The sequence below is a fragment of the Episyrphus balteatus genome, chromosome 1, assembly GCF_945859705.1.
Source record: "Episyrphus balteatus chromosome 1, idEpiBalt1.1, whole genome shotgun sequence".
Taxonomy (NCBI): domain Eukaryota; kingdom Metazoa; phylum Arthropoda; class Insecta; order Diptera; family Syrphidae; genus Episyrphus; species Episyrphus balteatus.
Genome location: NC_079134.1, coordinates 30926116 through 30938577, shown reverse-complemented (window position 1 = coordinate 30938577; position 12462 = coordinate 30926116). Strand labels below are relative to the sequence as shown.

The window sequence follows — 12462 nt, the reverse complement described above, 5'->3', positions numbered from 1 at the left end:
AAATACCTCAAAACACCTGTGGAGATCTGTTGGCGATGACCAGCTACCAGTGTAGGAAGTACCGTAATGTCAGTCTGGAAATTCGACATGGTTGACTATAAAAAATTCTAACTTCTCTTGTAGACATCTTTGAAATAAGATTTGTACATCATTATACAAGGGGAAACAATAAGCTTTCACATGGTATAAAATTTTGTATAGGTTGTCATACAAAAAAATTGATTTTATAGTATGAGAACATAAAAATAAATGTTTTTGAAGTGAAAACTTCTTTAGTATCGTCATAGAGGAAGGAATACCTAGAGACGCGACTTCGGTTGGTTTTTCTCTTCCACCCTACAAGCTGCAATGAGAGGAAAAACTCCACAGTGCTTATATGTGGTAGTTTTCCCGTGCATTTTAAATGGCACCAACACATTCAACTGTGGAGTTGAGCTCAAAACAATTAAAAACAGTTTAAGTGCTCATAGGAAATAAATTCATAAAAAAATAATATAATAAATTCAAAACACGAACCTTTTTTTTTTATTTCTGTACATATTTATTGAAAGGTGGGTGTCTGGAGTGAGCTATTTGAGCTATTCAAGTTCATGTACAAACCAAAATCATGTTTAAATTCAAAATTTGTGAGGACATCTACTGGTGAAAGGATGGTATTAAACGAATTGTACTTTTTACACGTATTCACAGATAGGAAAACAAGAGAAAAATAAGAGAGATTATCTGAAATTTAATTTGCGGGTGTTTAAGGTAAGGGGGGTACGAGTCGGCTCTCTAGGTATTCCTTCCTCTATGGTAGGAAGTACCGTAATCTCAGTCTGGAAATTTGACATGGTTGACTTTAAAAAATTCTAACTTCTCTTGTAGACATCTTTGAAATAAGATTTATGCATCATTATACAAGGTAAAACAATAAGCTTTCACATGGTATACAATTTTGTATAGGTTGTCAAACAAAAAAATTGAATTAATAGCATGAGAACATAAAAATAAATGTTTTTTTTTTGCTTTTTTTGATGAAATTTCATCGAGTTTAAAAAAATCTAGCTCTTTTTGTAGATGTCTTATAGACCTGATCGATATATATATTTTGAGCTTAGATGATATAAAATTTATATAGGTTGTCATATAAAAAAAATGGATTTGAAGGTGATAGAATAAAAATAGGTAAATTTTTTCTATTTTTTTTTTTGCAAGAAAAATGATTTTTTAAGGTTTCACTTCTACCACGTGTGAATTGCACACATGATTTTTTTTCTATACTAGCGAAAGAGTGAACAAAAATTATACATTGTTTAGTTAATCCACTATCAAGATTCAAGACCTTATTATCTATTTTTTCACCTTTAGGTATACATTTCATATACATAGCTACACAAAAATAAGCAATTTGATTATTAATTTATTTTTATTTTTTTGTTTTTGTTATTAGTTATCACATTTTAAAGTTAATTCAAATTCAGATGATTCCGAATTATACAGTTTATGTGCCGGAAGTTTTTTCTAAATTTATTTTCTGTTTGAATGTTTATCGGTATTTAGCTAAACTTTGGTTTATACCAAATCTTCTGTGTATAAAAATAGTTTGAAATTATAATTTTTTTTTTCTAATTAATCAAAATGTTTTCTTCAACTGGGACAAGTGTTTTTCTTGTACTAGCATTTATTGCTTCAGCAATAATTGCGTTTCCAGCTATCCTTCCTCCGATTTCTGTATCAATTACCTCAACTGATGTCGATAAAGTTAAAGGACTTCCCCAAGGAGTTGAATTGATTCCTTTGAATCAAGACTTAAGCACTGAAGGAATAATTCGATACACATTGGGTAGTCGTGTTTGAAGTAAGAATTTTGTTTTTATTTTTTACTATATTTTTTTTTTATTTAGTCATCAAAAACATTTACATTTCCGATGATAAACAACTTAGAATGTCTTCAAGCTCAGTTGGTCCAAGTGAGAGTCCATTCAACATTCAGATGCGTTTAGAATACCAATCTGAGACGACTTATGTTCAAGTTGATATTAAACAAAACTCTACTGATAGCCAAGCTTATGCTGTGTCAAATGGAAAGAGAGGAGGAATTGATGTCATTGTAGTGGCTAACAATACTTATTATTTTAACCAAACAACTACGATTTATGGAATCAACAAATAGTTGCAGCAATTTAATTTGTAATGGTATGTATTTTCAAAAATCACACATGTAAAAGTTGGTAGAATGTCAGAAATTAAATAAACCATTCTATGGCAAGTACCGTCAACAATGTTCAAGAGATAGACCTTGTTTAGAAACAAACATTTAAAGTTTTTCATCTAAATCATTTGAATCGTTTTTGAGAAAATTTTTCTTTTTTCAGGTGTGGAAATGGGAATTACCATTACTTTTTGGTCATACAAAATTATTTGGAATAATCCCTCTGGAGAGTGGCCAAAATAATTCGCTACGTGCCAAGTTTGAAATTGATCGGTCCATCCGTTAAGACCAAAGTTCCTTATACAGATAGACAGAAAGACGAACTTGCGAGACACACTTTAGTCGTGGTTTGCGTTGCTTTATGACTTTTTATCCCAAAAAAATAATGAAAATTCGAATTATCACAACATTTTTGATAATAAAATTATATTTTAAGTTTGTGAATGCTTTTATACGCGTCTTGTACTCTGTATCTTTTAAGGCCCCTATATCCCGGAGGCCTTGCTAAATGTGATACAACTGATACAGCGGTTGTTACGAATCTGCTTCAACCAAGATGTGCAACTAAATCCATTTGTGTAGATATTTCTGCAAAATCGGCAACACTGGTCGGTTTTCAGTTTCTTTTTATCTAACTTGAAAATCAAGCCTATCTTTAGAATGGTTCAAAGACAAAGAATATTATGTTTTCTATGAAAATTGCTGATATCATAATATTATTTGAGGAGATGTACAAATTTCATGTACAAAACGTTTATATTGCATATAATTTCTTGGAAAAGTAACTTTTTTATCATATTAAATGAACGTCCTTTTTGTTCTCTGTGTTCAAAGTCCCTTCTTATATTTCAACTTCTTAAGAAGAAAAATTTTGTATTGCTATAAAGTTACGTTGCAGAAGAAATTCAGTTTTCTTATCTGTTTTTTATATTTTTTTTTAATAAAATATTCTGTTTTTTGTTCTCTTTTCTTATAGGTTCAAGAGTAAAATATTCTCTATATAGAAAGGTCTCAGATGGCAAAAAGAAGCAAACAATTTTTTTGGAATAAGATTTTTGATTTTTTTTTTTTAATTTTCAGATAATTTTTGGTGTCTTCAAGTATAATTATTTGTTTTTGATTTTGTTGATATATACTGGATTTTATGCTCACTGATCACCTAGTTCCAGATTAAAAGAACCAAATTCCGATAAATCGGAAACCAAAATTTTTAAAGAGCGATTTGCGAGTGAAATGTTTAAGGAGCCCAATTAATAGCCGGCTTTGGTAATAAATCTACTTATTTAATAGTAAATAGCAACAAGTATAGTAACAATTTTATTTGCATGACATTGGAAGACTATCAATGTCAAAAAAAAAAAAACAAAAACACTATCATTCGAAACATCATAATCTACATTGTATGTAAATTATTATGTGACCGCAAATGACCCCAAAGAATATTTAACTTGTTATTATTATCAAGAGAACACGAAAATAAATTTCATATCTATAAGAAGGTCTTGCAAAACCCAATGTTAGTCCAATTCGAAAGTAGCCATTCAAGATCAGTCGCTTTTTAGTCAAGATCGCGTCGCGGTTAAAAAGATGAACATTAAAAATCAGTTATTTTTATTAGCAATAATTATTGCTTTCCTCTGTCAAATCTGTAGTGCAAGTAAATACAACATAAGCTTGGCAGAATTGGAAACATGTGAAGTGTTCTATTTAGATGGTACAAGTAGTCATTTCAAAGATCCCTTCGAAATTAATTCTCAGAAAAACAATTTGAAAAAAGACAACGAACGACTTCATTTAAAATTGTACTTAATGGCTAGTAACACTTCCAACATACAGCTTACACAACGTCCATATTGTGAAGATGATTGTTATCAAATCGGTAACGTTTTCTTTTTGAATCCTGGCTACATTTTCAAAGTAAATTCAACTTATCCTATAACTTTACAGTTCTTAGTAGTGAAAATGTGGCAATTTGGAGATATGATCCTGAGTTCTATGCAACAGGAAAGCCGTCTCCCAACATGTTATCGAATTTTGATCCAATGCCAGTTGAAATAATTCAAACGAATGGTAAAAGTGATTCACTAAAGTAAAAATGTTTGAACTTATTAATGTGTGATTTTATTTTCAGAAGGAGAATTGATTGTAAATATACCAGGTTATGCAGAACCTCTTATGAAATATTTGGATCCAAAACCTGTGGATATCAAGTATTTTAGATTTGCTTCTTATTATAAAACCCCAGCTAAGTGGTTCTACAACTGCGAATTCAATGAAAATTGTGAGTAAATAGTGATTCATATTTTAATAAAATCCTTGTGTGATTGTTATTTTTAATTAAGTTTCCTATAAGGTTTTACGTAATTGAATTTACTGTTTGATACCTACTTTGATTGTATCTTTAATGTAAAAAATAGGAAAAAAAACGAGTTTAGGGAAATTCATTATAAAAAACAATGTTTTATTTATTTTTGTTTGTAAAACTAAATATTGGAATACAAAATTTTAGAAACAAAATTTTGGCACTTACAGTATTATGACCCCCAAGTATGTGTTTCGTTTTTTGTTCATGCCTTACACTTCATAGATTCTAAGGCAGTTCACTAGGGAGCTCATCTGGATTAGGGGTCTATTTAGAGTTGCCAGATATATTTTGATGAAACTAGTAATCGGGATGCAAATTCCCGGACTTTCCCGGACAAATAAGGAATTCAAAATGAGTACAAAACTAGGACAAATCGAATGCACGGTTTAAAAAAAAAATCTTTTTAAGATTTAAGTAAAAATCACATTTTTAACCCTTTTTTCCCAACATTTTTTTTTTTTTAATTTTTTTTTCACAAAAATACGAAAAACCTTGAGGCAAGGTTTGGCATTTCCTGACTGCTAAGCAGAAGGAAAAAAATCATTATTGTTCTAGTAATATCATTTTATTAGTAAACTTTTGAGATAATAATAAAAAAAGTTGCAAACGCGTTTTTTAGTAAAAAAAATAAAATTATAAAATACCGTTAAAAACCAATGTGTTTAACCATAAGAGATTATTAAATTACTAATAAAATTGGAAAATTAATCTTCCCACTTACAAAAATGTAGGTATAAATATTCTATAGATTTCAGAATCATCTTTTTTTTTATGTTCAGTGTTGATTTTGTAGCTCTAAAATTAAAGTTGGATACAAAATTCGGAAGACCTTCAGAAAAACTCTTTCTAAATACTAGCATTTATAAAGATTATTTTTTTTTTGATCAGCAAATTTTATTGGAAAAGAAAATAAAAATAATTGAGTTAATAAATATAGTAAATTAAAATTGAAACAGAAAATGCAAAAATTGAGCTTTAAATGAACTCTGAAGAGTAGCATGCAAGTAGTGAGATACTTGAAGGGTTGAAAAGAGTACAATCCCGGACAATTAATAGAAACTATCCCGGACGTCCCCCACACAGTCAAAAAAGAGTACATGTCCGGGAAAACCCGGACGTATGGCAACCCTAGGTCTATTCTGGCTCTTTGCTTCCATAGAATCTTAATTTACACACTTTTGTTACCAATTAGGGCTCTTGATACCCGCATACCCGGGTACCCGGGTACCTGCATTTCCGGGTATTACCCGGGGGCCATTAATTCGGGTACCCGTTATAGTACGGGTACCCGTTATAGTACGGGTACCCGGTCATATTCGGGTAGCCGCAATATTTTCGTATCTAGGCATTAGTAATGTGATTGAAACAGATTTAAGAACATTTCTTTACCACACTGTAAAATCAGTAAATGTATAGTTGGATTCGATCGATTCGATCGATTCGACTATAGTCAAGGTTAAAAAAAAAAACATTAACAATATTATAAATTTAACATAACTTTATTTCTTTTAGACTTTTATATGAAAAACAGTATTATAGTACAGTATTTATATAAGCAATAGTACATAAAATCAACAAATAAAAAAAAAATTGTTACACTCATGAAACTTTGCAAAAAGTTTGCTTTTGGGATAAGAAGCAAGGATCAAAAAAGTAAAAAATAAATTTTGGTGTCATATGATGATGTTCGACAAACAATTTTTTCACTATAAGTACTTTGACCTTCAATTCCTCCTCCTTGTCCGCGGAAAAATACCCTTCCACCCAAAATTTATTTTTTACTTTTTTGATCCTTGCTTCTTATCCCAAAAGCAAACTTTTTGCCAAGTTTCATGAGTCATGGGTGTAATACTAATATTAAAAATACTTAACACAAAAACTGAAAAATTATTCGAAAACAAAAAACCTCAATATTTTATAATTAAAAAAAATGGGTTTTCGTTGTGAAATTAAAATAATGTTCAACAAGATATCAATTACTTAACACAAAAACTGAAAAATTATTCGAAAACAAGAAACATCAATGTTTTATAATTAAAAAAAAAAATGGGTTTTCGTTGTGAAATTAAAATAATGTTCAACAAGATATTAATTACAAGAATAAATTTAATTATCACTTATTTGCAACAATTTTTGATTTCTCATCAAAAATGTCAATAAACTTACATTTTTGGGGTAAAAGGCTTGCTCTTTTTGATAAGACAACGTTACCTGCTGCAGAGAAGCATTGTTCTGATGATACCGATGTGGCTGGTATACACAAAAGTTTTTTAGCCAGCAGCGCTAAGCTTGGATATTTGGTTTCGTTATTTTTCCACCACATCAACGGCTCAGAAACATTATAGTCTATCTGCGGCTCTCTCAAATACCTATCAAATTCGCTTAAGGGCTCATTAGTTGATTTTGCTTTTAAAAAAAAATCCATGGCACTTCGTTGTTCATTAGCGATTTGTTCATTCTCGTTAGGCGAAATGTCCTTTATTAGGTTCCTAACATGACTCCTTACAACATCTCTCATGATTTCACACTCGGCTTCTAAGTTTTTGTGCCTTGGGTCTAAAAACGATGAGATTTGTTCAGTGAGAACTTCATTTACTATCTCTTCACCCATTTTGAATCTTTGGCGTAAATTAGTTTTCATCATTTCCAAGAAACTGACAGTGTTCTCATCATCATCATCGGTTATAACAAGGTGTTTATTTATGAGCCCATTAATAATTGGTCTTAAAATGGAAATGGTTACATTTTCTTGACACAAAATTGTGGTTGCAACCTGGAATGGTTTTAGGATTCTTGTCAGTTCTTCTAATATAGTCCATTCTCTCTCGTTTATTTCCAATTTCAAGGCCAATGAGGAACTTGTAACAGTCCTGTCAGCCAAAACCGCAAGAACAGCTGCACGATTTGCAATCAGCCTTTCACACATGAAGTAGGATGAACTCCACCTTGTTGGACAGCTTTGAATCAATTTTAGGTCTTTTAAGCCTAGTTGTAATTGTTTCCTACTTAATTCAGAAGCAGCCAAATTAGAATGGTGGAAGTGGCTTACTAAAGTGCTTGCTTTTTTTTAGTATTATTTGGTATGCTTGTACTGATTGCAAAGAGCGTTTAATGCAGATTTGCAAGGTATGTGCTGCACAGCAATAACTACTTTGAATTTCTTCAACATAACGTACTGACGTTACAACATTTGCTGTGTTATCGGTTACAACTGCACTGACTTTGCCTTGTAAGTCCCACTCTGCTATGACCATTTCTAATATTAAAGCCAAATTTTCGGCAGTGTGCCTTTCTTCTATGTATTCGGCACATAATGTGAAGTTGTTTAGCTCCCAGTCATCATTAACATAGTGCAGGGTAACCGATATGAATGAGTCTTGCGCCCTGGACGACCAACCATCTGTAGTTAAAGCTACAAAAGAAACAGGACCGATCGCATTTTTAATTTTATCATGAACCTGATTGTACAAAAATTGTAAACGGGACAAAATAGTTGAAGCTACAGGAACTTTATAATTGGGTTCAACAACAGACATAAAATGCTTAAATCCAATGCTTTCCACGAATGAAATTGGAAGCCCATTTGCAGATATCATGTAGGCTGTTGCTCGCGAAATTTGTTCTTGTCGCTGAGCGTTATAACTTTCGTCGCTTCGGCGTCTTTTTTTTCTTGGAGGCTCTGCACTACTGCTGCTACTACTAGTCATAGGCCTGGAATTATTCGATGAAGAAGGAGTGGGTTCCAAGGATTCGGGACTAACACAAATAATCAAAACAAAAGAAAAATGTCTGTTAAGGTCTCGTTTCGCGAAGAGCTCCGTGAAGCCAGAACTGCGACCTCAAAATTTTTGAATTTGTCTAATTCGTTTGTCCACCGTTTGTCTATGTTTGTCCACCAACAATTTTTGTTTGTCCACCCGTCAAAAAAATTTTAGAGTGATTTTTTTTTTTATAGGAAGTCTGAAAAATGAAAAATTGTCTAAAACGCTCAAATTTTGAGATAGAAGAATAAAACCAACTGCAATCGTTTGTCCACCTCGAGAAATGTATACAAACAAATAATCATTTTTATCAAAAAACAAAACCGACTTGTATGGATCAAAACAGGATTTTGTGGTTTTTCTAATAGTTTCTATGGCTATAACTGAACGAAATTGAAATGGGACCACACTGCAGCCAACAGCTGCATACGTTTAGGAGATATTCAAAAAACAAAATTTGTACTGAAAAATTCAAAGTCCCCTTAAATCCCCAAAAATGACTTTGAATTTTTCAGTACACATTTTGTTTTTTGAATATCTTCTAAACGAAGGGTGGACAAACGATGATTTTTTGTTTGTATACATTTCTGGAGGTGGACAAACGATTGCCGTTTGAATTTTTGAAAAATAATAATTTTTGAGGACTTTTTAATTTTCAGTACACTGTGGTGTATGCGTACTTTTTTGAGAGTTGCTATAATTTTTTTTTTAATATCTCCTAAACAGAGGGAGGACAAACGATGATTTTTGGTATACGTAAATAACTCGAGGTGGACAAACGACAGTTTGAATTTTTTATAAAAATTGATTTTAGGGTTTTAGGGGAATTTCAATTTTTCAGTGCAAAATTTGTTTTTGGAAATTGCTCCTAAACGGGGTGTGGAAAAACTAAAATATTTGGTATGTATATAGAACTTGAGGTGGACAAACGATTGCAGTTCGTTTTATTCTTCTATCTCAAAATTTGAGCGTTTTAGACAATTTTTCATTTTTCAGACTTCCTATAAAAAAAAAAAAAAAATCACTCTAAAATTTTTTTGAAGGGTGGACAAACGAAAATTGTTGGTGGACAAACATGGACAAACGGTGGACAAACGAATTAGACAAATTCAAAAATTATGAGGTCGCAGTTCTGGCTTCACGGAACTCTCGCAAAGGGCGTTTTAATCCCACTTTGAAATATTTTTCTTAATAGCGACAAGAAAAGAGTCACGTTTAAACTATCGCGCTTATCTTACCTTTCGTCGTTATTGTCAACATCAACATCTGATTTTAGTTGGGAGTTTGGATCAAACTTGTAAAAAAAATCGAAGATGCTTATTCATAGCTGATGGGGATTGGTTATAGGATATTCTACTACCACAAACTTTGCAGATAACATCCTTTTTATCCTCACTTAATGTAGAGAACCGCCAAATCCAACTTTTTCTTTTTTCACTCATTTTCTCACAATATATTTTCACTTTCTACAATAACGAAGAAACACAACACTTTCTTAATAACTTCATACAACTCAAGTACAAAAACTAACAGTTTACTGTTAAGAGCATTGACAATAATTTTAATAAACAAGATCTTATTATGCTCAGACTAAAGGTAGTTAAAGACTATAAAATTCAGGAGCGGACATATCATTAGAGCAACCATCAGGGCGATATCCCCTAACCAAGAGGGCTTACGCTGTCTCTGTTCGCGCGTAAAACTTCCAAGTAATAATAAATAAATGCTACAATTGTTAACTCAGCTAATAACTTTGATCTTAAGCCCAAATAAAGAAAATAATATCAATGAATGAAGTGAGTAATTCCTTATATTCACATTGACCGCACAGCCTCTCTTGATTGTACGATCATAGGATGAGTACATTCGTGAGCATTGACGAGATTATGTAACATTCGCGTATCAGAATACAATGCACGACGCTTATAAGAAACATCAAAGTGTAATATGTATTCTTATGACGGAAACAAAGAACTTTCTTCAAAATCAACTTTTTTTGTTAAAACCTTACCAACGCAGATATGGTTCCTTTGAGAAATAGAAAATTAATTTTATAAAAACGTAACAATTATTATTGTTTAAACCGTGTTTCTTATGGGTAATTTTTTAAAGGCTCATATTTTTCAAAACGAATTTTTCTTATTAACGACTAATTACTTATAAATAAATTAAACTAGACTTCTCTGATATTTTCCCTCATTTTATACTATTAAGAACACGTTACCCGGTTTCTCGGGTACCCGCCACTTAAAATACCCGGGTACCCGCACATTCGGGTAATACCCGCATATTCGGGTACCCGGGTACCCGGGTATTTATTGAAACGGGTATTACCCGGGTAATATCAAGAGCCCTATTACCAATGCGAAGTTTGAAATTAGCGTTATATAAAAATTTTCAGTGTTCTAATAAATTAATGGCTGAATATGTAAATCTTCCATTTCAGCCAACAAAGAGTCCGAAAAGATTTGTGATTGTGGAGTTAAAAATAACAGCAGTATTGATTCAGGAGCAGCTGCAGAAATAAAACAAGAAGATCAATTATTATTAACTTCAAAGGTATCGTCCACAGATTCTAGCATGATAAAGTTGATGGATTCTTTTTTGTCTAGAACTGTACCCTTAAACAGACATAATTCATTTTGTAATGGCTTAGTTCCAACACTGAACACTTTTGATGACAACCAAGTGCTAGAGTTTCAACAGGTAGTTATTGAACAGATGAAAAAAATTAAAAACAAAAACACTCGAACAACTACAGAAAAACCGATACCGATGATAAATGTACGGATGGGAAATTGAAGAATCTTTCGTATCCATGGTCATAGATCGTGAAATAAATGGTATTTGAAAGAAAAACTTCTCCGGTCATTTTAATTTTCTCCGAAACTTGGAAAGCTTTATAATGTTTACTTTTTTTGTGTACGATTTGATCAATTCTCGTAAATTTATTAAATAAATATGTTTTGTTAAGAATTTCCAAATGGTTTTTTTTTTTATTTGTTTTATTTTCCCACGTTTAGCTTATATACAATAACAGTGTCTGATGAGTGAAAGGACGACGTTATACCAGAGAATGGCGCATTGTGATATGTCTTGAATCTAAAGAATCTATCTATCTCTCCAGATAAGGATGAAGAATAAAAAGAGTCTATAATTATTTGAGAAACAACATTAGTCCATGAGCATTAACTTTTTAGGAGCAACAAAAAACTGTTTTTTATGTTAAAATTCCACAGCACTTCAAATTTAGAGTATGCCGAGCTATAATCTAGCTAAAGACGCATTAAAATATAAACTTTTTAGCGGGTTTTTAAGCCTTTAAAGTAGCTGCACCTATGTCGTTTCTGGAATAAACGAAACTTTTGTTTTTATCTAAGTAAATCTTTACCTCTTTATAGATGTATAACTTAAAGGCTTGCGTTCCATTATGGCTGCCAAAATAATTTAAAACTGGTAAAATGCCGTAGAGTCGGACGGGGTAAGTGTTCGCAGTAGGTACGTGTGTGCAATGGGGGTAAGTGTGCGAAAAACTTTCTTTACAAGTGTACGCACACTTTCACTTGAAATAACAAGTAAATTCTGTAAAAAATGTATTTTTCTGGTTTAAGTCATAAAAGGCTAACAACAAATGATTTATTTTTTTTTAAGATTATTAGAGCTCGCACAACCAGTTTTTTTTTGTTCATTTCCACGATTTACTCTTTTGTGAAGAAGAAGAAGCGGTGCCCACACCAAAGTGTGGGTAAGTGATAAGTAAAGTGTGCCGTTTTTATTGTTACACATCATTTCGTCTGGGCATAGGAAATCAAGTGTATGTATTCGTTTTTTTTTTTTTTTTTTGGGAAAAAAGGATACATTATATATTTTGGTTTTGTAATGTGGTGCGCGAAGCACTTTTTGTCATGTTCTTTTTTTTTCGTTATGAAGTAGGTAATGACAGTTGAGTAATTTTTTTTTTGCAATTTTATCTCGAACACTCTAACTAGAATGCGGTTAGGTTTTAGGACAATGTTGTGGTAGGTAAGGGAGCAAAGTAGGTATGGACATGTTTTCAATTTTAGGTGTTTCTTTATTGTAGGGTTTTTTTTTAAATTATTTAATATCTAGGTTGGTAAGTATAATAAGAAACTGAATAACTT

The 12462-nt window shown here is 31.8% G+C and overlaps 2 protein-coding genes across 4 annotated transcripts in view; both read left to right on the top strand.

Moving 5' to 3' along the window:
* The first annotated feature begins 1456 nt into the window (after positions 1-1456).
* Positions 1457-2584, top strand: LOC129907678 (uncharacterized). The gene is made up of 3 exons (XM_055983997.1): positions 1457-1825; positions 1887-2178; positions 2358-2584. The coding sequence occupies exons 1-2, from the start codon at positions 1621-1623 to the stop codon at positions 2153-2155; spliced, it is 474 nt and encodes a 157-aa protein (XP_055839972.1). The 5' UTR covers positions 1457-1620; the 3' UTR covers positions 2156-2178; positions 2358-2584.
* A 765-nt stretch (positions 2585-3349) lies between these two features.
* LOC129907673 (uncharacterized) overlaps positions 3350-12462 on the top strand; it is a 31653-nt gene continuing 22540 nt past the window's right edge. Inside the window, exons 1-4 of one of the 3 annotated variants that reach the window (XM_055983992.1) lie at positions 3360-4264; positions 4326-4475; positions 10767-10879; positions 10933-11224. In XM_055983992.1, the coding sequence (XP_055839967.1) occupies positions 4216-4264; positions 4326-4475; positions 10767-10879; positions 10933-10956 (336 nt within the window). In that variant the 5' untranslated portion in view covers positions 3360-4215 and the 3' untranslated portion in view covers positions 10957-11224. Of the gene's footprint in view, positions 4265-4325; positions 4476-10766; positions 11227-12462 lie in introns of those variants that run through there. The other 2 variants (XM_055983991.1, XM_055983990.1) reach the window with 2 other exon arrangements.

Excerpts from the sequence above, each read along its gene's own strand:
- LOC129907678 (XM_055983997.1), top strand. The coding sequence starts at position 1,621 with ATGTTTTCTTCAACTGGGACAAGTGTTTTTCTTGTACTAGCATTTATT. Across the intron at positions 1,826-1,886 it reads AATAATTCGATACACATTGG|TCATCAAAAACATTTACATT; the intron begins GTAGTCGTGTTT and ends TTTTTTATTTAG.